Source organism: Malaya genurostris, chromosome 1 (assembly GCF_030247185.1).
Source record: "Malaya genurostris strain Urasoe2022 chromosome 1, Malgen_1.1, whole genome shotgun sequence".
Lineage (NCBI taxonomy): Eukaryota > Metazoa > Arthropoda > Insecta > Diptera > Culicidae > Malaya > Malaya genurostris.
In genome coordinates this window covers 74,123,567-74,144,489 of record NC_080570.1, presented here as the reverse complement: position 1 = coordinate 74,144,489, position 20,923 = coordinate 74,123,567, and the positions used below count along the sequence as shown (strand labels likewise).

The following is a 20,923-nucleotide window of genomic DNA, read 5'->3' as shown; positions in this document are numbered from 1 at the left end:
CAAATCAGCAACGCCATCGCACGGCATAACATTCAACATATCACGTCAATTGTATGGGTGCGCAACCCTGCTATTTTAGCGTGCACGAATTTGACATTTTTCTCCCCTACTTCTATGTATAAGATTCGATGCGGGCTCGTCTGGGGGCGACATGGTCGCAAAAAGGATGTTGCCAATGATTTGTTCGGGAAATGTGAGAGCTGGATATCTTGTTAATATGATGTCTTTGATACGAAATTAGAACCCACACCCACATTATCGAAATGACGGAATGCGTAATGAATTCTTACTCGACTGCATGATTTTTCAGTGCTCGATCGGTTCAGTGCTAGAATTTTCGTCTGAGTTGGCTGCTCGATCAACCTGATTGTCATTATAAATGTCATTGAATATTCGCTCATTTTATGAATGTGTTAGTGTAAAATTTAGGCGACTTAAGCCATTTCATTACACTCCAGCTAGAGGAATGGATGATGCTGACTAAGGTAGGCCGTTTTGTTAATTTCCAGCGAATTTCAACAGTTTATGTTGGAATTCTAAGAAGAACTGGTTATTTACTGGTTCTGTATATCCGAAAAATATGAAGATTTCAATGTGTATAATCAGTTATGTAAAGTTTTCATTTAAAAATAAACTGAAAGTCAGCACGAAAACGTGCAAAATCGGGAAAGAAGAAGAAGAAGACAAATTGACAATTCAGTCCGCATCTTCTCACTCAATTCCGACTGATTTCCGAATCATCCGGTTGTAGGCGAAATTCATTCGGTATCGGTTGTTGCACTGGAGTTGGAATTGATTCGGAATTCATTATGATTTCCACATGAAATTCCGAATGAAAATTTCTCGCCGATTCGGAATCCATTCGGATCTGATAATGTGGGCATTATCAGATCCGAATGGATTCCGAATGGTTATGGTTAAGACAAGACCTGACATCTGGGGGGGCTGCTTTTGTTCCAAAATGAACCAGTTTCTGATTGGCTGATTTTGATGTTGCCACCTGCACATTGTGAAAAGGAAAAACTTTTGCAGGGTTCGCGAGCAATGATGCCAAGTATAAAAAAAAATCAGAAAACAAATTTATTAAAATGTAAAATTTTAGCTCACCAATGAAAATGAAAATTTTCGGAGAATGCTTCACTTTTTTTTCAATTTCATTGGTAATAAATGTTTATAGTGACAGGACTGTGTAATTAAAATAGGCATCAAGCCGTTTTTCTTTTTAGTGAATTAAAGTGTAACCAAAAAAGATTTGTTAAATGAGTGAAAACTCGAATGTGTGTTTAGTTTTACGAGAAGAATGAACTGTTGTGTTCCACACTGTGGTCGCACTAAGCATTTCTATCCAAATCTGACTTTTTTCCGGTTTCCAAAAGATCCGGTAATACGCCAACAATGGATTCGATTTTTCGTTCAACATGAGATATTTCGTGTTTTGTCATCAAAGCTCAATTAATTGTTTTAAGCATTAATATATAATAAAGAAATGCATTCATTAAAACATGTTTTATGTTTATTTCAAATCAAAAACCTAAAGTCTAAAAATTTAAATGTTATATTTTTTTCCTAGCATAGTTATTAAAAAAATCTGTAAATATGGCTACACTGTAGCCGCTACGTTGGTATTTATTCCACAGGGCGAAAATGACGAGAAGGATGATTCGGAAGGAAGAATAAGAAGCCAGTTGTCAGGTCTTGTCTTAGGGCATATTCAGGAGTGTTCTAGTTCTAGATGCATAATTTATGTCAGTTTTAAAATTTAAATCTAGAAATTATAACAAAATAAACTGGCAGCCCCCGCAGTGTTTTATCTCCCGCATACGCATGGCTGCCAGATGACTGACTAAACGCTGCCAGCTGGAAAAATATGGCTGGCAGACATTCTGGTGACCGACTGCCTCACCGCTGCCAGATATACAACTCAAACGATACAACCGTATCCACCAGGATTTTTCCACATTGAAATATTTGACATTTTCAGCGAAGGTGAGAAGATAAAAACGCTCGGCTAACTTAGATACAGGCGACTTTGTTTTGTCAAATTGGTATTGACAACCGTCACTGAATCAATTTTGGTAGCCGTCTGGTGGCCATGGCTACCCAGGTAGCCAAAACGCTATGCGGGGCTGTGTTTCAAATATACACGCTGCCAAAAAATTACCTAATTTTAAGTACTTTTCACTCAATAGAGGGGTTGCGTGCAGGAAGCCAATTTTGGGTAAAATGGGTTTTACTTATTTTTGAGTAAAAGCATCAATAGTACTGATTAGGTAGAAACTACGCAAGCGATATAAATATCAACTTGAGTAATTTGATTTCAGTTTTCGTTCGATGGTTCTATTCAGCTGCTGGAACTGCACCGTTGAGCGATCGAACGCATCTCAATATCTTCCATCGCCTGAAATGATATAGCGGTGTAATTATTCTTTCAAAACTGGCAATTTTACAAAATAATTTCACTCACTTCAAATCTGACCGATAGTTTCTGCAATGCAACACACGAAATTTTTTCACCCAACAGCAACTTATTGAAGTAAACTACACTGTTGAGTGAAAACTACTTAATCGATACAGTACTTTTCACCCAACAATTAAAAACATGCTTGATTACTTCACGTTAGGTGAATTTAAGTCAACCGTTGGGTTTTTTTTGGCAACGTGTAGAAAAAATAGAACGGCAATGTATACCAGTTTTAAATTTGACAGTAGAACTGGTCGAATAAATAAAACTAAAACGGATTGCTGGGGATACGTTTGTTTCAGTTTCATTTACATTATAGACCACCCATATGAATCTTGCAGCTGCTGAATTTGCTCTTAGGGTTATGGGTTCAATCTTACACTGAGGTAAAAACATTTTTGACTCATAATCATACACTGCGGAAAATGCATATAGTGTCGTACACACTAAGATTTAATTCCTTTGTTCGGTAATATTTTTGACGAGATCTTTCGGTAAACTATAGAAATAACCGATATTTCGGTACATGGGTTTTATTTTACAACAATTATGCAAATTTTCACCGAACGATCAGTTTAACGTAAATTTTCATTACAGAATTCTGTATTAAATATACAATTGATACGGTAAACCTGAATAGTCGCCGAATACGGTAAAAATCATACTGTCCGTTTGGTAAAGTTATCTTCCAATAACCGAACTTCTGTGAAAACTGATTGTCATGAAACTAACTGTCGAACAGTTATTAAAATATTCAGTGAGTGTCTTTTTATTAACCAAACGAAAAAAATGTTGAAGGGTTCATCGAATGGATTGAGGTACAGGTGATAAAAGTTTTTAAGACATTAGATCCACTAACAGCTTTTTGTTTACTTATAGGCAGAAAATAACTTTGTATCACTTGTCCACTTGCTGCCAACACAAATCGTTCAAGGGTAATTTTTGTTGAACTCGACGGATTGTGCAGTGTTTTGGAAGGCGCTCATAATTCCAGTCAGTCAGAACATCTGACACTTTTTAAATTTCTTGAAAATTGAAAATTCGGTAATAAATTACCGAATACTGCAAAATTTTCTAAGTGTGTAAGCTATGATCTTATGAACCTAGTAGAAGACAGTTAAAAGTTTTTCTGGTTGAAATTATGATTTTTGATGCCTTTTAGAAGCAAAGTTTGACGTTTTCATTGGTACAATAACATTTCTTTGTGTGTAGTGATAATTCCTATTCATATTTGAACATGATCAAACATATTTACAATTTTCGAATAAAAACTTCAAACATACCTTTGAAAAAATAGAACAACTTCAAACTCACCTTATACTGAACAGAATCTGCTCTCACAATTACGGTGAGAAAACCGGGGCTCGGTACGAAACTTACAAGAAGTTCTTCGAATATTCGTCGACAACCTGTAATTGCGTCAGCGGTCAAGTTTTTCACAATTTTCTCGCACAACGTTTTCAAAGCACGATGAGTAATATTTGTTGTCAATTTAGAAACAGAGTAGAAGTTATTCAGTTTTCTTAATCAACATTACTCGCTTTTTGACATTTGAACTAAATAAACAAAAGTGAGTACAAATTGCTCATTTGAAAGTGAAGTAGAATGATCGTGTATATAGTAGTTCTATTTTAGTACACGCATAGAAAGGGAGCACGTTTAAAATAACAAAATATTTAGTGCATTTTTGAATTTGATTTCCAATGATTTTTAGCTAGAATATGATTGTGTCTTCGAAACCTCTTGGTGTCAATATTAGCGAATAAATGGCAACCCGGCGTAGCGATTATGCAAATGTCGTGCTGAATGGGAACGGGAAATATAGAAACTGGTAGGCGAAAAAGAAGAAAAAAGGGGTTGCACAACAGAGATACCAGATCCGCAGATTTGTCTGTAAATCTGCAGATTTCGTATATAGTATCGCGGACATTGTTTGTTGCATATTTTTTCGCTTTTGAAAACGAGTTTTTTGCAGATTTTCGTCAAAATTTACAGACTTTTGAAATTGCCGCGACCTATTTTTTTTTTGCTCGCCAAGTCAGTTCAGCTTATCATACTTTGTAGAGAAATTGCTGCCTGCAAGAGATATTTTCTAGAGAAAATTGCTGACTTCTGACATTTTTTCGGATTTACTGACTTTTGCAACTCTGTCTGAAGATATTTGATTTTTTTACCTGGCATTTCTGTTGCACAATAAGCAAGGCGTGCTCGAGGGAAATTTAGAGTGAATTTCGAATTTCCTAATCTAATAGTATGCAGCTACTATCAGTCGGCAGAAGCCTGGCAAAATTCCGACAGCTGTCAAGTTTTGCAGGCAAAATTTTGTTATTCTCTTGCCACGTCGCGTCTTGCAAGATCGCTATGCCTTCTTTTTTTCTGTTCTATTTAATTTGATATTCGTCAATCTTGCACGTACAATCAAAAATAAAAGTCTTGAGACCAGGTAAATGAAATGAAAATACTGGTATATTGAGATAAGAAGCTTTGCATATAATGTTTGGTAGTGCAAAAGCTGTTTGTTATTGCCTTCATTCAAATTTTCTAATGAAAAAAAACCTGTATAAAATGTTCATTACGACATAAGTAAAAAAAGTAAACAAACCGAGATTTTTATTGCATTTTGTTAGGAATGTTCTAATAAACGCACTACCCGACCACCGTTTCTCGATTCACTATAGATTCACTAAAAAATCTGTCAATACATTTGACGTATGTCGAAGTCAATGAAAAATAATCATTAATGCTACTTTCGTCAATTGGCAATGTTTTGACCAATGTACCAAGACATAAACAAAAGTGTATGCGCGGACTTACGACAAAATAGTTTTCCACGAAAAAGCAGATCTAGGGTGATATTATGAAAATGAGCTTGCTGTAGAGTATTTAATGGGATCGAGTTGCTATTAAGCTTGTTGAAAAATGCGCTGAATAATTTGGAAAGCAACTGATTTTTTTCCAATCGTAGAAACCGTTATGAATCCTTCGTCAAACAAAAGCGAAAATATCAAAACACACTAAAAACGAGTCGACTGTCATTTTTTTCCACTTGACATGAAAAACTAGCTCTTACTAATGTTTTCGAACAAAACTGGTTTTCACACAAGTGCGAGAAACAAAACGACGAATGAACACTGTGACTTCCGCAAAACGACGTAACTAACAGAAGCAAAACGACTTATGTGTCAAGTCAACCAGGAAAAAACGACCTATCATACTGTCCAATGTACATAATCAAATTACAAAACGACGTAAGTGTCGTTTTTGCCATCGACCGGACCATTCCAGTATAAAAGTTTCCATGTGTTCAACTGGACCGAGTGCCTGCGTGAGTCCGGAAGTTTACCCGCTCCTGCCGAATGCTTCAAACAGGCCGTCGGTATGAAGCTAGAGACACTGGAACCACGTAATGCGACTTCAACCTGCATCGGTTTGAGATAGCACGACGTTATTAGTTGCTTTTTAAGCCATTGGAATTATATGACAATTTTCTGAAATAAATGTTTTATTTTTCATGGCATTTTTCATTTCATAGATTTATATCAAAATCTGAAATCTCCCTTTTGACTTCAACCAACATATAAAATATATAGTAATTTTCTGATATCTAAATTTGATATGAACTGATAGATAAATGTGATATGAACAGTACATTACATTTTACCTATGAAACACGTAACTTTTACTGGATTATGCATTAAACAGCTTTTAAATGCCAGTCCATTAAAACCTACGTGAAAAGTAGGGTGGAAAATATTCACATAGCTTTTCACGTAACTATAATATGATTATTATTTTGAGTGCACTTGTACGCGGCGGACAGATTTCCCCCCAGACGGCTGGCTATGTCTGCCAGCCATTTTTTGCCGGAATTCTGCCAGAATTCCGACAAAAGTCTGGCAACAATGCAACAACCGTTTCCGGCAGAGAATTTCGCCTAGCGGTTACCCGCTTGTGAGGAATTCTGGCAACCGCCAGAAGGCTGGCTGCATTCCGGCTGCTGTAAAAATTGTCCAGGTGAAATGGCGTCATTATCTCGCCGTACGTGTCTTGTTTATTTCCATCCTATTTCTTTTTTCTTTTTTTTTATTCGACTTTATTTGATATTCGTCAATCCCGCATGTACGTACAAAAAAGCGAATCTTGAGACGAGGTAAATGAGATTGAAATATGGGTATGTTTGGTAGTGAGAAAGCAATGTTATTTACAATAACATTTTCCATGATTAGCATATATGAAGGGCAATAACTTATTGCCTTTCATATGTATCTTTTATTGAAAAAATAAAACCAAGACGCTTAAAATGCAGAACCGATTCAAAACGGTTCTGCCAATCTTGTATGGCAAGAATCGGACAGAAAAGAACATGCGGGATTGACGAATATCAAATGAAGTCGAATAAGAAAAAAGAAATAGGAGGGAAATAAAAAAGACACGTACTGCGAGATAATGACGCAATTTCACCTGGACAATTTTGACAGCAGCCGGAATGCAGCCAGCTTTCTGGCGGTTGCCAGAATTCGTCACAAGCGGGTAGGCACTTTAATTGAAAAACAGATTTCAAACGATTCTGCTAATCTTGTTTAGCAAAAATCAGGCAGAAACAGAACCGTTAATAACCGCTAGGCGAAATTCGCTGCCAGAAACGGTTGTTGTATTGTTGCCACACTCTTGCCGAAATTTTGCCAGCATTGTGGCAAAATCTTCTGCAGACACTGCCAGGCGTCTGGGGGAAAATCTGCCAAGAACTCATGCAAGCGGATAGGGCCAACAGTCGTCGATAGGGCTGTTCCTTGTAGTTTTTGAGTAATTGAGGTTAGTTGTATTTGTAGTCAAGAAGAATGAACATGTACTTCGTTTATTGATGATAATGATGATTAATTGTGACAGATATAAAGCAGTTATTAATGATTAGTAAAGCAAAATCTTCTCTGTGAAAACGAAAATATTGAATATAGCTAACTACTTTTGAAAAGTTTGTAGTGTATAGTGTCAATACATTAAATCTAAAGTAAAATCTGTGATAAGATTGAGATTGCGGTAGAGAGTTGAATACGAGTTTGGTATAATAATCTTGGACGAAAATATGACCAACAAGTACGATGCGTAAGTTTGTCACTATTTGGGTATCGAGCAAGATTCTAGGTTACATTTATGGTTCATTACACATGTTATTATTTCCAATAATGTATACTTTGCTTTTTAGATTAAAGCCATATGCTAGTGATAGCGATGACAGTGGTGATGAGGGAAGCGATTTCGATGTTGATAAGCTGGAACCCTTGGATGTTGGCCCAGGAGAACACAAGTTGCAATACACCTACTGCCTATGGTTTGGAAAGAAAGGCTCACATCGAGCTGCGGTGAGTGGAACTATAAATTTTAATTCCGAAAATACCTATTTCGAACTTTTAGGAATATGGGAAATCGCTTCATTTTGTTGGCCGCTGCGCCAGTGTTGAACAGTGGTGGACTCTCTATTGTCATCTTATAAAACCGACTGGTCTGAATCCCTTTAGAAGATTGCATCTCTTCAAGGTAAGTTTCTCATGTGACATGAAACATCTATCCTGAAATTATGTGTTCATATAGTGATAGAAATAAGCATTTTTTCAGATTTTGACACAGAAAAAATAGTTCAACAGATGTGCAATACTGCTTTCATTCAAAGCTTTGCACCATTTTTTATCTTACCTTACATTGACTATGCATTAAAAAGATGTAGCAGATCAAAATCAATTTTGAGTTCCATAAGACATGGCTTATGAATAGTACACTCAGAAAAATAGTATGGTAACTGTTACTATATAGAGGGCCAACCTGACCATGCGAGTATAGTGGTTTTCAGCCGACTATGAAATCAGATGATTTCAACAATAGTCAAGTTCATGTTTACTATGAATGGTATCGGCTCTAGAATAGTAATATTGAACAGTGTATTGTATGAATAACTAATACGATTGAGATGGTTGGCCTAACCATGACCGATTTTTTTTACATTGTAGTTTTTGCTATAACCAGAGTCATGGTATTTTTGACATTTCACTTCTAGTTATTTTGAAACTAAAAGCAGTGGTTGATTCAACAATGCTGAAGATCAGCAAAACATGAGCTAATGTTGAAAAGTTTTATGAATTTATATTCTAAAATAAGAACAACAAAATAATTTCATTAAACTCTATTTTATTTTCGCATCAAATCAAATGATAATATACCTGGTGAAATATTGCTTAGCATTGCTTGAGAGCATCAGTTGATCCAAGGCTCTGTCCGGTGGAGTTTTTCCTGAAGAAGGAATTGGCAGCAGGAAATAAATTATTAGCCAAGTCCAGATGCAAACCTCGATACACACCTGCGATTTTCCGTCGGATTCAAGCGAATTGAATCCGGGAATCAAATGATAATCTCCCTTTTCATCAATCGCTTGCTGTTGTTTCTACAGCGACCGATAATAAATAATAAACCGTATACGAGACGTTGATTTCACTGGAAAACATAACCGTTGCCTGCAAAATTGTTGAAAAATCGAATTTCAATGACGGAAACTAGTAAGGCTACAAACTTTATTTACCTGTAAGACTTACCGAAGTACACAGGCACAATATAGAATATTTTTTTCAAATCCATCACTGATGTGTTACCCATGTACGAAATTGTCTGCTAAATTGTAACTTTATGTGACAATAACAGTACACCCGTTCATTGACAATTTGTATAGTCAGCACAAATGTAATACATAGTAGGTTGAAAAACACTATACGATAATGTGCTTACTACATAAATTCTGTTGATATGGACTACATGAATAGTGTTTTCAAACTTCATAATCGTCTTTTAAACCATGTATCTATTTATGGTAACATTTATTGTGAACATATTTACTAGTAGCAATAACTATTTCGCTTCTCATATATATCAAGGCTCGAGAGCAATTTCACCTTACTAGAAATTGTGATTCTAACTATTTGTTCTTATATTTGAGATGACTACCATTGTCAGGATGACCATGCCAGAAAAGTCATAAATACAAATAGTTTAGTCAAGTCGTAGTCTTTGTTGTCTAGTAATTTATACAATACAAATGGTGAATAGTCATATATCATGATTGTTGACACTTTTTAAGCGTATAGTTGAAATGACAATGAAAAACAGGTTACGGTTACTATGGTTTTTTTCTTAGTGTAGAAATTGATTTCATTAAATAAAGCCTGGTTTAAACGGACGATACCTATTTGCTACTTGGCGATCACTTTGCCATATAATCGTTAAATTTCTTACATATTGAAATCTCTACTTGGATGTCTGTTTCCTGTGTTGGAATGTAGTACCCCTGATTTGGCTTTTATAACGTAATTGTCTTGATGTAGTTATAGACTAATGAATTGTAGAAGGAAATCTGTCTAATTTTTATTATTTGCATTATTTTCGTTTCAGAGTGGTATAAAGCCCATGTGGGAAGATCCTGGAAATGTACGAGGTGGAAAGTGGGTTATCCGCTTAAAGAAAAATAAAATTGATCGTGCTTGGGAAAACGTATGCATGGCAATGCTTGGGGAACAATTTCTCGTTGGACCTGAAATATGCGGAGTAGTGCTTTCCACTCAGTTCCCGGAGGACCTGTTATCCATTTGGAATCGAACAGCTACTGATACCACAAGCACAAATCGTATCCGTGACACATTAAGACGGATTCTAAATCTACCTCCTTCGACACACATGGAATACAAACCACACTGCGACAGTCTCAAGTATCTTTGAAATTAACTTTTCTTTTCAAAAGTTACGGCGCTTATAAAAATAAATTGCTAGTTTCGAAAACTAGAAAACAGTTCAAAATAGTTGAATTAATTCAAATCGTAGGAGTGTGTGCTCATAAGTAAACTAACGAGGAATATCTGCTTTGGGTGCTGTATCGAAGTTGTTTGAAATTATAGATTTCATAACTCATAGTTGCTCTAACTACTTAGCTGAGACCAAAGACATCATATTAACAAGATATCCAGCTCTCACATTTCCCGAACAAATCATTGGCAACATCCTTTTTTGCGAGCATGTCGCCCTCAGGCGAGTCCGTAGTTAGTTTAGTTTTCTTTATTAAAGAGACTTTCAGCCGGTGGCTGGTTCGTCTCTGCTTAGAAGCTAGGTGGTATAAACAATTAGGTGTGTATAGTACATGTAGTAGGTCACTGCTTAAATCAAATCTGTTCGAATAAATGTGTATCCTTGAGGAAGTTTATAAGTGCGGCTAAGAAAGTAGGATTGTTACTCAGAGCTTCTCGGATGTTTTCTGAAATGTTCCATTGCGTTCGGGCGCCTTGATATTGTGGACAGTGACATATAAAGTGTTCTACTGAGTTATGCTGATTACACACGATGCATGATTTCCGGAAGGGACCCTCGGTCCCCATGTTGTGTGATGCTCTACAGTGTCCTGTTCGTAAGCGGGATAAGATTTTTTGTTGTTTTTTGTCTCCGACGTCTTCCCAACGCTCGACATCGTTTTTAATTTTCCGTATGAAAAGGGTTCTGTTTTTCCACCAGTCGGTGGCCCATGTTGATCTGAGCTCAGATGATATCCAACGTTTTAAGTTTTTACCTGGGACTTCGTTAGTATAAAAGGGGGCCTTTCTTCCTGAGGCAGCTAGACGGTCGGCCTCTTCATTTCCGCGGATTTTGCAGTGTCCTGGGACCCATATGAATACTGTGTTGGCTGGAGTCAGAGACTGGATATCCTGGATCCATGGATGATTGCAAGTGTCTGAGGAGAGAGCACTGACAACGCTTGCCGAGTCTGTGAAAATAGCGATCGGTTTTGAATCTGGCGCGGGCGTGGTTGCAGCGATAAGGGCCGCGGCTGCTTCTGAGGAGAAAACGGAACATTGATCTGGAAGACGGAAAGATGAACCGGTAACAAGGTCTGTGATACCGATTCCAACTCGATCATTAGCTTTTGAGCCGTCCGAGAAACGAACGTGGTAATTTTTGTAGCGAGTTTGTTGTAGTTCCGTGACTGCTTTATTGACCGCAGAGGGGTTAGCGCCTGCTTTAAAATTGTTCTTAATGGTGAGGTCGATCTTTATGCGGGGTGCGTTCCAGTCTCTGGCTCCATTCCAGTGGAATTCAGCCACCGGGGGGAGCTCTTGATTGGTGTCTCTTGATAAAAGTCGATTCGCCTCGTCGAGGAGAAAGACTCTGTCGCAGTTTGAGGTAGTTCTTTCTAGGAAGCACACGGCTCTTTTGCTGATGGTTTCTGTTACTCGGAGAGATAAGGGAAGTCTGCCACTTTCGATGCAGGCTGCCGTACAAGGAGTGGAAGGTAGTAGTTCAGATGTTATGTTGATTGCTTTGTTGTACACCGGTGATAGAATTGATATGAGAGAGTCCGTCGATATAGCCGTCAGCTCGATACCGTACATCAGTTTACTATCTACGATTGCATCTGCGATGCGGAATCTGACATCGCGATTGTTCGATTGGTGTCGGTTGCATAGTGCTCGTAGCAGATTCAACCTTGTCTTACACGCCTATTTTACCTCTTTAAAGTGGTCGTTAAAGGTTAATCTACGATCAATTCTTATACCGAGGACGCGTGTTGAAGATTTGTGCGGGATTGCAATTTTGTTGGCTATAACGGGAGTTCGGCTTGGACGATGTCGTAAGGAGCATATGTGTGTTACGGTGCTTTTTTCCGGGGAAAGTTGAAAACCGGTTCGAACTGTCCATTTAACAACAGCTGTTACGGCTGCTTGTATTTTTCTTCTTAAAGCTATCGTTGTTTTGCCAATGGCAACTAACACTACGTCATCTGCGTATACGAATATGTAGATTTCTTTCGGAAGCTCGTTAAAAATTCCGTTCATTGCTATTAAAAATAAAGTAACGGATATAATAGAGCCTTATGGTACGCCGGTTTCTTCTGGAAAGACCTTTGATCTGTGGTTGCCTATGACGACTTGGAAAGTTCGTCGGCGGAGAAAATTTCGTAGGAAATACAGTATGTGTCCTGATAGACCCCACATAGCGAGTTGTTTGATTACTCCTGGTGTCCAAGTTCGATTGTAGGCCTTAGCTAAGTCGAGCGTGGCGATTTCCGTATGCAGATTAGCTGTTTTGGCGTCTTGTAGGACCTGTGCTAAAGTTGCAAAGTAAGTTCCGGTGCCGTAACCTGGTCGAAAGGCGTGCTGACGATGGTCAAGGTAGTTTCCGTTTTCAAGGTGGACTAACCGACGATTGACCATTCTTTCTAGTATCTTACTAGAGCAGCAAGTTAGGGAGATTGGGCGGAAATCGTTTGGGGTTGAAGCGGCATTATTTTTTGGAATTGGTACAACTAAACTGTGCGTCCAGTCGATTGGAAGCGTGTTGTTTGCCCATTCCTTATTTAGAAGACGTAGTAGGGTGGTTTTTCCTTCAAGAGGTAATTGTTTTAACAGAGGATAACCCACTTCATCAGCGCCGGCTGATTTGCCCTTGCTACGGGCTAATGCGTATTCGAGTTCTGACATACGAAACGGTTTGTTGATATCGAGGCGGTATTCGGTGTCTTCTGGTATTATAAGATTTGCCAATGAATCGGTAGAGCATTCGTTCTTGCGAGTGAAAGGGCTGTCATACTTGTTCAAGGCCGACAACGAAGCAAAATAATTTCCAAGTACGTCGGCTATAATTGCGGGGTTTCTGATTACTGAGCCGTTGAGATTGAGAGACATACCGAGAGTTTTTCGTTTGCCACTCAAAGCGTTAACCCTGTTCCATAGGTCAGCGAGGGATTGATTGGAGTTTATGCCGTCGAGGAATTCTTCGAATGATTTTTTCTTAGCGTCTCGAATTAGTTGCCGACATTCGTTTCGTGTCTTACGGTAGTGTTCGGCGGCTGCCGCTTTTGCCGGGTGTCCATCTGTGATTCGGCGAACGTTTCTAAGTGCCTTTCTTCTTGCTTTAACTGCTAGTTTGGTTTCGGTTGACCACCAGTGCAATGATTTGCGTCCGACTTTAGAACTGGTTTTAGGTATCGTGGTACTGGCCGATTGGTGAATCAACTGCACCAGTTGAGACACATCTTGTGGGGGTTGCGAAACCATTTCTTGTTGTAATGAGAGGACAAAGCTCTCCCAGTCTGCTTTCTCGTAAACCCATCGTGGGCGACGTGTGGTCTTTGGTGGTGTGTCTGCTACGCGAATCGTGATTGGATGGTGGTCACTTCCTCGTGGATCGGAGCTTGCTTGCCATAGTAGCTTGTGTGTAATGCTAGGGCTAACCATGGAGATGTCTACGGCGGATGTACGTTGTCCACTGGTGAATGTCGTGGATCCATCATTAAGTATTATCAAGTCTAATGCCTCAGAGATATCAGACAAAATAATGCCTCTGTTGTTAGGAGTGACACTTCCCCATTTTGGATGGTGACCGTTGACGTCGCCCAGTATTAGCTTTGGATCTTGTATGGCTTCTATAGTTTGTAGAAGACGATTTTGGAGGTTTGGTATCTTTTCACATGGTAGATATATTGATGCCACCGATAGAGGAAAGGGGTATTCGATCCGAACGGCGACGATAGGAAGATCTGTATTTGGTTGAACCGCGGAGAAAGGAATGCCCTGAAGTACTCCTATAGCTACGGAATGGTAGATGTTTGTTCCGCATTTGTATGTCCATCGATATTTTCCGGATAGTAAACGATTCAATTGTTCCACGGTAGTACGGTGTGCTTCTTGTATTGCGAGAATCATTGGAGGGTTATCCTGAATGAGTAGTTCGAGGTCACCTAAATTGTTGTGTATCCCATTTATGTTCCATTGTAGTGCTAATTTAGTTCGGTTTGGTTGTTGGTTATTGGTTTGTTCATTTGGCTGATGTAGTTTAGCGTATGATGATAGTGAACAAGAGAGATCCGGCGATGTTCTACTGGAAGAGGTGGGCGTTGCTGGGGATGACGAACTGGCATGGTGAGTACTGGTCACTGCTGTTATTGAAGATGTGCTGGCCGGGGTGATTGCGCCGGATCCGTAATTAAGAAGTAAAAAACGGTCGTATGTTTCAGCGTTGCGTGTATCCGATGGTGCGGCGAGCGGATGGGTGTCATTGCCCCACCGCAGGAAGGCTTCGGTGAGGGGCCCGCCGGCGGCAGAGGTAACGAAACTGTGTTTCCGATTTTTTTCATTCCCACGTTGTCCGAAGGGGAATAGGCAGCACTGCCCTTGTCCGTCCCTCTTCCGACGCGCCCGGGATGTAGAGGGGTGTCCGCCGGTTCCGGTGGTGGTGTAACTTCCGCACCGACGGTGCCTCTACTGTCCCGAGGAGAAGTCGGGAAAACTAGAGTCTGAGCGGGTTTACTCTTTTGTGTTCCGTGTGAAGTCACAATATTAAGTTGGTAGAGGTTTCCTTTCGGTTTTGGGCGGAGAAATGTTTCCTGTGTGAGGTTGCTTGCATTTAAAATGTTTGATGCGGTTGACGGTTCAGTCAACTCCACGATGTATGTGGACGGTGAGTTATTGATTGATTTTGTGTTCGTTGTTGTTGTTTGGGAAGTTTGAAATTGCTGGTATGACTAGTTTTTCGGAGTGTGACTGATTGCATGAGTTGAAATTAGCGCTGGTTTATTCTGACATACTTTCATCCCAGCTTGAGGCAGGGAGATTGATGCTTATGTCGTTTCCGGTAGGTTGTTTACTTTTGGGTCTGTCCGATGATCCATCGGAGTCCATCGGAGAATGGTTTCTTTTGGAGTGTTTTTCAGACGGAGTTTGAGGTTGAGGTGTTGGACTGGTATCACTGTCGTACATATGGTTTGTTTGAGTTTTAGGCTGACTAGGCTTCTTGTTTGGTTTTTTACTGCCGGAGCGAACTAGAGAAGGGTTCTGAGACGTTGTTGGTGATACTTTGTCTGTTTGTTCACGTTGGTGGTCGAAGATGTTTCGGAGAATCGATATTTCCTTGTTCTTGTTGTTTAGTTTAGCTTCGAGGCCTGTAACCTTGGCAACAAGATCTTCGATAGTTCCATTTTTCCTTACGAGGTTTAATCGAGAATTTTTCTAGAGCTTTGATGCGTTCATCTTTCTTCTTCATCTCTCTGGTCAGAGAATCCATTTTGGTCATGAGTTCGGAAATAAGATTTCTATCCTTATCGAGCGGTTCGATGGGTGCGGTAGGACAGTCTCTTTTAAGTAGCTCGTTTTGGAGTTTATCCACTTTAGCAGAAAGCTCCTTAATTTGTTGATCTTTACTGGCGACGGTGATGTATGCAAAGGATACATGGGGGTGAGCTTGTTTGTATAGTTTCCTGGCCAATGGGTAGGAAATACCTTTGTCTACTTTTAGTCTCTGAATGTCTTGTTCTTTGCAATACTCGGGGCATTTTATGCTAGATATGGGATGGTTCTATTGATCGCATCGTTTGCAGTAGCTTTCGGCTTCACATTGGGTGTTATCTTCTATCGGGTGGTCTTTTGAGCAGTGTCCGCATGTTGGTGAGCTTTGCTGACAACGTGGACGGGTGTGTCCGAAGGACCAGCACTTGAAGCATTGCAATGGGGCTGGGTAATATGGACTTGTTTTGCATCGGATCCATCCGAAATTATGTGTGAGGGGAGCACCGTACCGGCTATCGTGAGTATTATGGTTGGTGTGTTTTCTTTTTTATCGGCGACGCGTTTAGTTATACGGCGAATGCCGCGAATACCTTGTCCGGATAACCATTGCTTCAACTCTTCATCGGGCATATCTACGACGTCTCTGCATCTCACTACGCATCGGGTCATATTAAGAGTAGGGTGTTCTGTGATTTTGATTTCAGTTTTATCGATGAGTGAGGTTAGGTCTAATAGTTTTTTTTATTTGAGCTTTACTCCGTATCTTGAGGGCATACGTTGTACCTTTATTTTCTGGAAAAGTCGATTTTCGATCCAACGCAATTTTCTACTGATTTCCTTATCACGAATGGGTTTTTAGGTAAAACACCCGATATTGCTTCCATGCGAAGCACGTGAATCGGACCGGAAAGGCCGGTTTTGTCCATGTAGTCCAGTAGAAGGGGGCCGGCAAAGCCATTATCGAAGGGGAAAAGGATCAAGTGCCTTCGCCATGAGCGGCGAGGCAGAACTGGAACCTTGATGTATATCGTAGATTTCCGCGGTAAATGAAAGGTTAGAACACAACCTCAATATCGAGCGGGGCACGTGCTAATCGGCACTCCGAGGAGGCCTATCTTTGTGCGTGGTTCGGCAAGTAACGGCAACAACGGGATAATCACCAGTTATTCCAAAAAACTAACTATTGAAAAATTTTCCTCCGAATGTCGAGTTGTCGTTTACGCACTATAGAATACGATGAGACAGAAAAACGAAATGTGATGAGCAGCAACGATATATGAACCGATCGCTTTGAGTGTTCAACACGAACTGCGAGTCCGTATCGAATCTCGTACATAGAAGTAAGGGAGAGAAATGTCAAATTCGTGCGCGCCAAAATAGCGCCAAAATGACAGGGTCTGCTGAGAATCAACATGGATATATGCCCAAGCGTTCAACTTCCACCAATTTAGTATCCTACACTTCCTTCATCATATGCTGTTTGCAAGCAAGACTGCAAGTCGATTCTATCTACAGTCTGTTACATAAAAGCGTGGTCACTGTCGTGAGAAAATGAAAAGACTCAGCACGAGTACACTTTTGAATATTGTTTTAGCGAAGCGTACGCGATACAATAGTCAGCTGATCCCTCTATTTAAAAAAAATCACACCATTTCACTTTACCGATCGCGAGAAATCAAGACCACGCTCTTATTCAACAGAACCGATTTCTCCGCAGCGTTCGACAAGATCAATCATACATAACAGTTTCTAAGTTGAGTAAGCAGGGATTAGGCGGTGCATTCTTGAATTGGATTCAATCATATCTATCTGGCCGCGAAATCTTAGTGAGAATAGCATACTGTACTACTTTACCATCCACTGTTACTTCTGGAGTTCCTCAAGGAATCATCTTTGACCGTTCATATTTTTACTTTATGAGATTTAAATTTTCCGAGTACATGACATTCACCCCGATTCTGCAATCCGACGGATTTGTGATACGAACGATTCTACACTGTCGTTCGAGTTCGAATTTTGCATTCTTTATTCCGTTCGACTTGTATGATTCGTTCGGGACACTTGAAATTTCGAACACTAACTATCAAAGCTGTCAACACTACTTACACGTTCTTTTTCTTTTTATATTATTCATTTCTTGGTAAAGAAAACGGTCACACTTGTATAAACAAATTAGAACGATTCTAAATTGAACAGAAGTAATACAAACGCAAGTCGATCGAGTAATTTTCGAAATTTTAACAACTCGAACGAATAGCGACCCTTACACGAGTCATTAAAAATGTCATTACTATAAAATAATATCATTTTAATGAACGTGTAATGGTGTACTAATGACGAGATTTCTAACAAATTTGAAATACATCATTACTTAGTTACATTAAAAATGACATTTTTAATGCTCGTGTAAGGGCCGCTAATGATATTCGAGTTCATACCCAACTCGAACGGAATGCAGAATGGAAATTGCACATTCGATCGGAATATTTCGAATCGAACGACGTACAGAATAGGGGTGATTATCTTTTGCTGGTGATTTCAAACTATTTCATATTATCAAATCCACAAACGGATTCTGAGTTCTTACTGGAACAATTAGATAAGTTGGCAAATTTGTGTTATATCAACAGAATGGGTTTGAATAGCGGCCCTTACACGAGCATTATTATTGTCATTTTTAATGATGTCTAAGTAATGATGTATTTCAAATTTGATAGAAATCTCGTCATTACTGCACCATTACACGTTCATAAAAATGACATTATTTTTTAGTAATGACACTTTTAATGATAGTGTAAGGTCCGCTAATGTCTCTTAAATGTTCCGTTATTTCTTTTAGTCGCAAACAGTCTTCAGTCAAGTTGAAATATAATATTTCACATATTATTCTCGAACGCAATAGTTTTGAACAAATACGTATAAAGTATTCGCGACACGTTCGCCACAAAATATTAAAATATCAGAGGGCGAAGAGGGCATCCGCCCCGGTCGCAACAATTTTAGGAGGCCGGGAAAGTAATAATTGGGTAAACCAACGATGGGGGTGCCATTTTTTTTTTAAAGTTCAAGTGTTGTGTTGTGTAGGAGTATCTTGTGTGTGCAGAGGAGAGATCGAAGTCCAGTTTGCAAACAATTCTCGTAGCGGGCGATTGCTTTTCTCTGTCGCTGCTTCATTGTATGTTTTGCTCGGGCTACGCCATCCGGACTAAAACTTGTACTCGGGCCTTACTTTCCGAGTACTTGAGATTTTCAATGAAATAGCACTTTCGATCAGCGGATAGTGATTGGAAAGACATATAGCTTCGCTGATAGCAGAATGGCTAGAATTCTTTTTCGTTTGTGTATTTTTTCCGTAAATACAGGCAGGTATTCTACCTACCGAATTAGAAAAGATAACCGCTAGTGAAAAATCCTTTTCGGGTGTAGCGCGCCATCTAGTTGGTATAGCATAAATCAAACAAACATAGATTTCCGACTGTACGGTGACACTAATACCGTTTTCGTTTTTGAACCTAGACGCGGGCTACTCTGATTCCGAGTAAAACGAACACGTGGTACAACAACAACTCATGAAGAAAAGAATAAATAAACAAACTCGGCTGGATGCGTGGTGCGACCCGAGAAAATATTCAGAGCGAAACTACGCGATTGGAGTCCGATCTAGAGCGACCTCAGGTTGCTAAAACAAACATATAAAACGTTGTTTGGGCGACTCTGGGTCAGCTTTCGGGCTGCTCTGATCAATAAACGAAAACGGTATAACAGGACCTCTAGTGAGAAACGGGTGTACTTTTTTCCATTAGCTACTGTGGTTTTGTTAAATACGCAGGCAACTTTATGCATGCATTTTAGGAGCATTTACGCACCCATTTTCCACCAAACGGTACTTTTGCTGTCACGGGTTGCTCAACTACATTAGTATTACACTGGGGAATCTATGTTTATTTGATTTATGGTAGTAGTCATTGCCGTTTAATTTTTCGGTGACATGAGTTTGGTTGTTCTGATGGCAAATTTATCAAACGTACTGCAAGTACCCGAGCGCATTGATGAAATGCTGGATAATAGTGAGATCGTTTCAGAATGTTTTATTTATTTATTCAAAATGTTAATGGTGTGATAATTCTAATAGGGTAACAGAGGTATTTTGGTTACTTCATATATTTTGGCCCACCTAACAAACTATATGGATTCAATCGATCTTAGGTAACCTATGTTGCATCAGTTTGAAGTTAATCACATTAAATTACCTATTGCGGAAGGATTTTTCAAAGATATTAAAACATTTGGTGGATATTTTTACAAAGTGGGCCAAAATAAAATCGATCCTAAAGCGGACCAAAATACCTCTGTTACCCTACTGGTCTCCAGGTTTGTATGTAAGAGGCCGCTGCCTCCGACGGCGGGTCGGTGGCCAACTCTGCTGTTGTCGCCAAGCCATCTTGGCTTCGGTTAGTTAGCGCCACATCAACTATCCAGGAGATATAAAAACAAATAGATAATTTTGATGAATAACCCGAATTTTCTAATTCATTATTACTGTTCGACCCGCTCCGGGTAAAGGTCGTAAGAGGAAAATTCTCAATAAATAATTGTTCGAATAAGCAAAAAATATACGGTTTCCAGTGCCTAAATGCGAAGTGTTGATGTTTGGAAATAGGTGCTTCAAATTTGATGTCAAGTTCATTTTGGCATAATCCAAATTTCAACATCTTGCGCAAAGCAAAGTCCTGGCATTACATTCCTTTTGTGGAATTTGGCCTTTCTGTTTCAACAGACTTCGCAGCCGATTCTTAGTGTACAGAATCATTGCATGGCTAGTACTATGGATCCTACTGACACTAAGAATCCTTCCAGGTCGGGGCTCGAACATACGACAACTGGCTTGTAAGACCGGCGTCCTATGCATTGAACCACCAACCCAGGTGCAAAATCTTGCGCAAGTCGACGCTAAATGATCATTCGAAAGCATATACTTTAACCTAACTTTTGCATCTATGTCCAATTGTGGCGTACCAGGGTTTCATAGTTTTGAAATTTCATTTCTATAAGAAAATCACATTTTTACCTTTTTTATGAATATTTAAAAAAACATTCGAAAATTCCACGTATCACATTGAAATTTAAAAAATACGTATCGAATATTTTTAAGTTTTAAACCGAAAAAAAGTTGGTGGCTGATTGTGTGAGGATCCCCATATGTATATTAGGAATATCGACATTCCGATCTCGATCTCGTCGATTTTAAGTTATAGTTATCGATAAGTTTTCCATTTCTACTTCCAAGTCGTTGTTCGATAAGAATAGTGATCAAAAGGAGCCTGTCTTTTCCTTGCGTCAAGGACAAGCGAAATTGAAGCAAAAGGGTCTTGAATAA

General features: G+C 39.3%; 1 protein-coding gene across 2 annotated transcripts; it reads left to right on the top strand.

The window, feature by feature from the left end:
- Positions 1-7,275: 7,275 nt before the first annotated feature.
- LOC131440490 (eukaryotic translation initiation factor 4E type 2) lies at positions 7,276-10,294 on the top strand. Of its 2 annotated transcripts, none has more exons than XM_058611808.1 (4): positions 7,276-7,555; positions 7,665-7,821; positions 7,874-7,996; positions 9,893-10,294. In XM_058611808.1, the coding sequence occupies exons 1-4, from the start codon at positions 7,545-7,547 to the stop codon at positions 10,214-10,216; spliced, it is 615 nt and encodes a 204-aa protein (XP_058467791.1). In that variant the 5' UTR covers positions 7,276-7,544; the 3' UTR covers positions 10,217-10,294. The 2 variants fall into 2 exon arrangements, with proteins under 2 accessions (XP_058467791.1, XP_058467790.1); XM_058611807.1 differs by having other exon boundaries at positions 7,277-7,564.
- The last annotated feature ends 10,629 nt before the right edge of the window (positions 10,295-20,923 follow it).

Coding starts and splice junctions, on each gene's coding strand:
- LOC131440490 (XM_058611807.1), top strand. CDS start 7,545: ATGACCAACAAGTACGATGC. Junction 7,822..7,873: donor AAGGCTCACATCGAGCTGCG/GTGAGTGGAACT, acceptor TCGAACTTTTAG/GAATATGGGAAATCGCTTCA. Junction 7,997..9,892: donor GAAGATTGCATCTCTTCAAG/GTAAGTTTCTCA, acceptor TTTTCGTTTCAG/AGTGGTATAAAGCCCATGTG.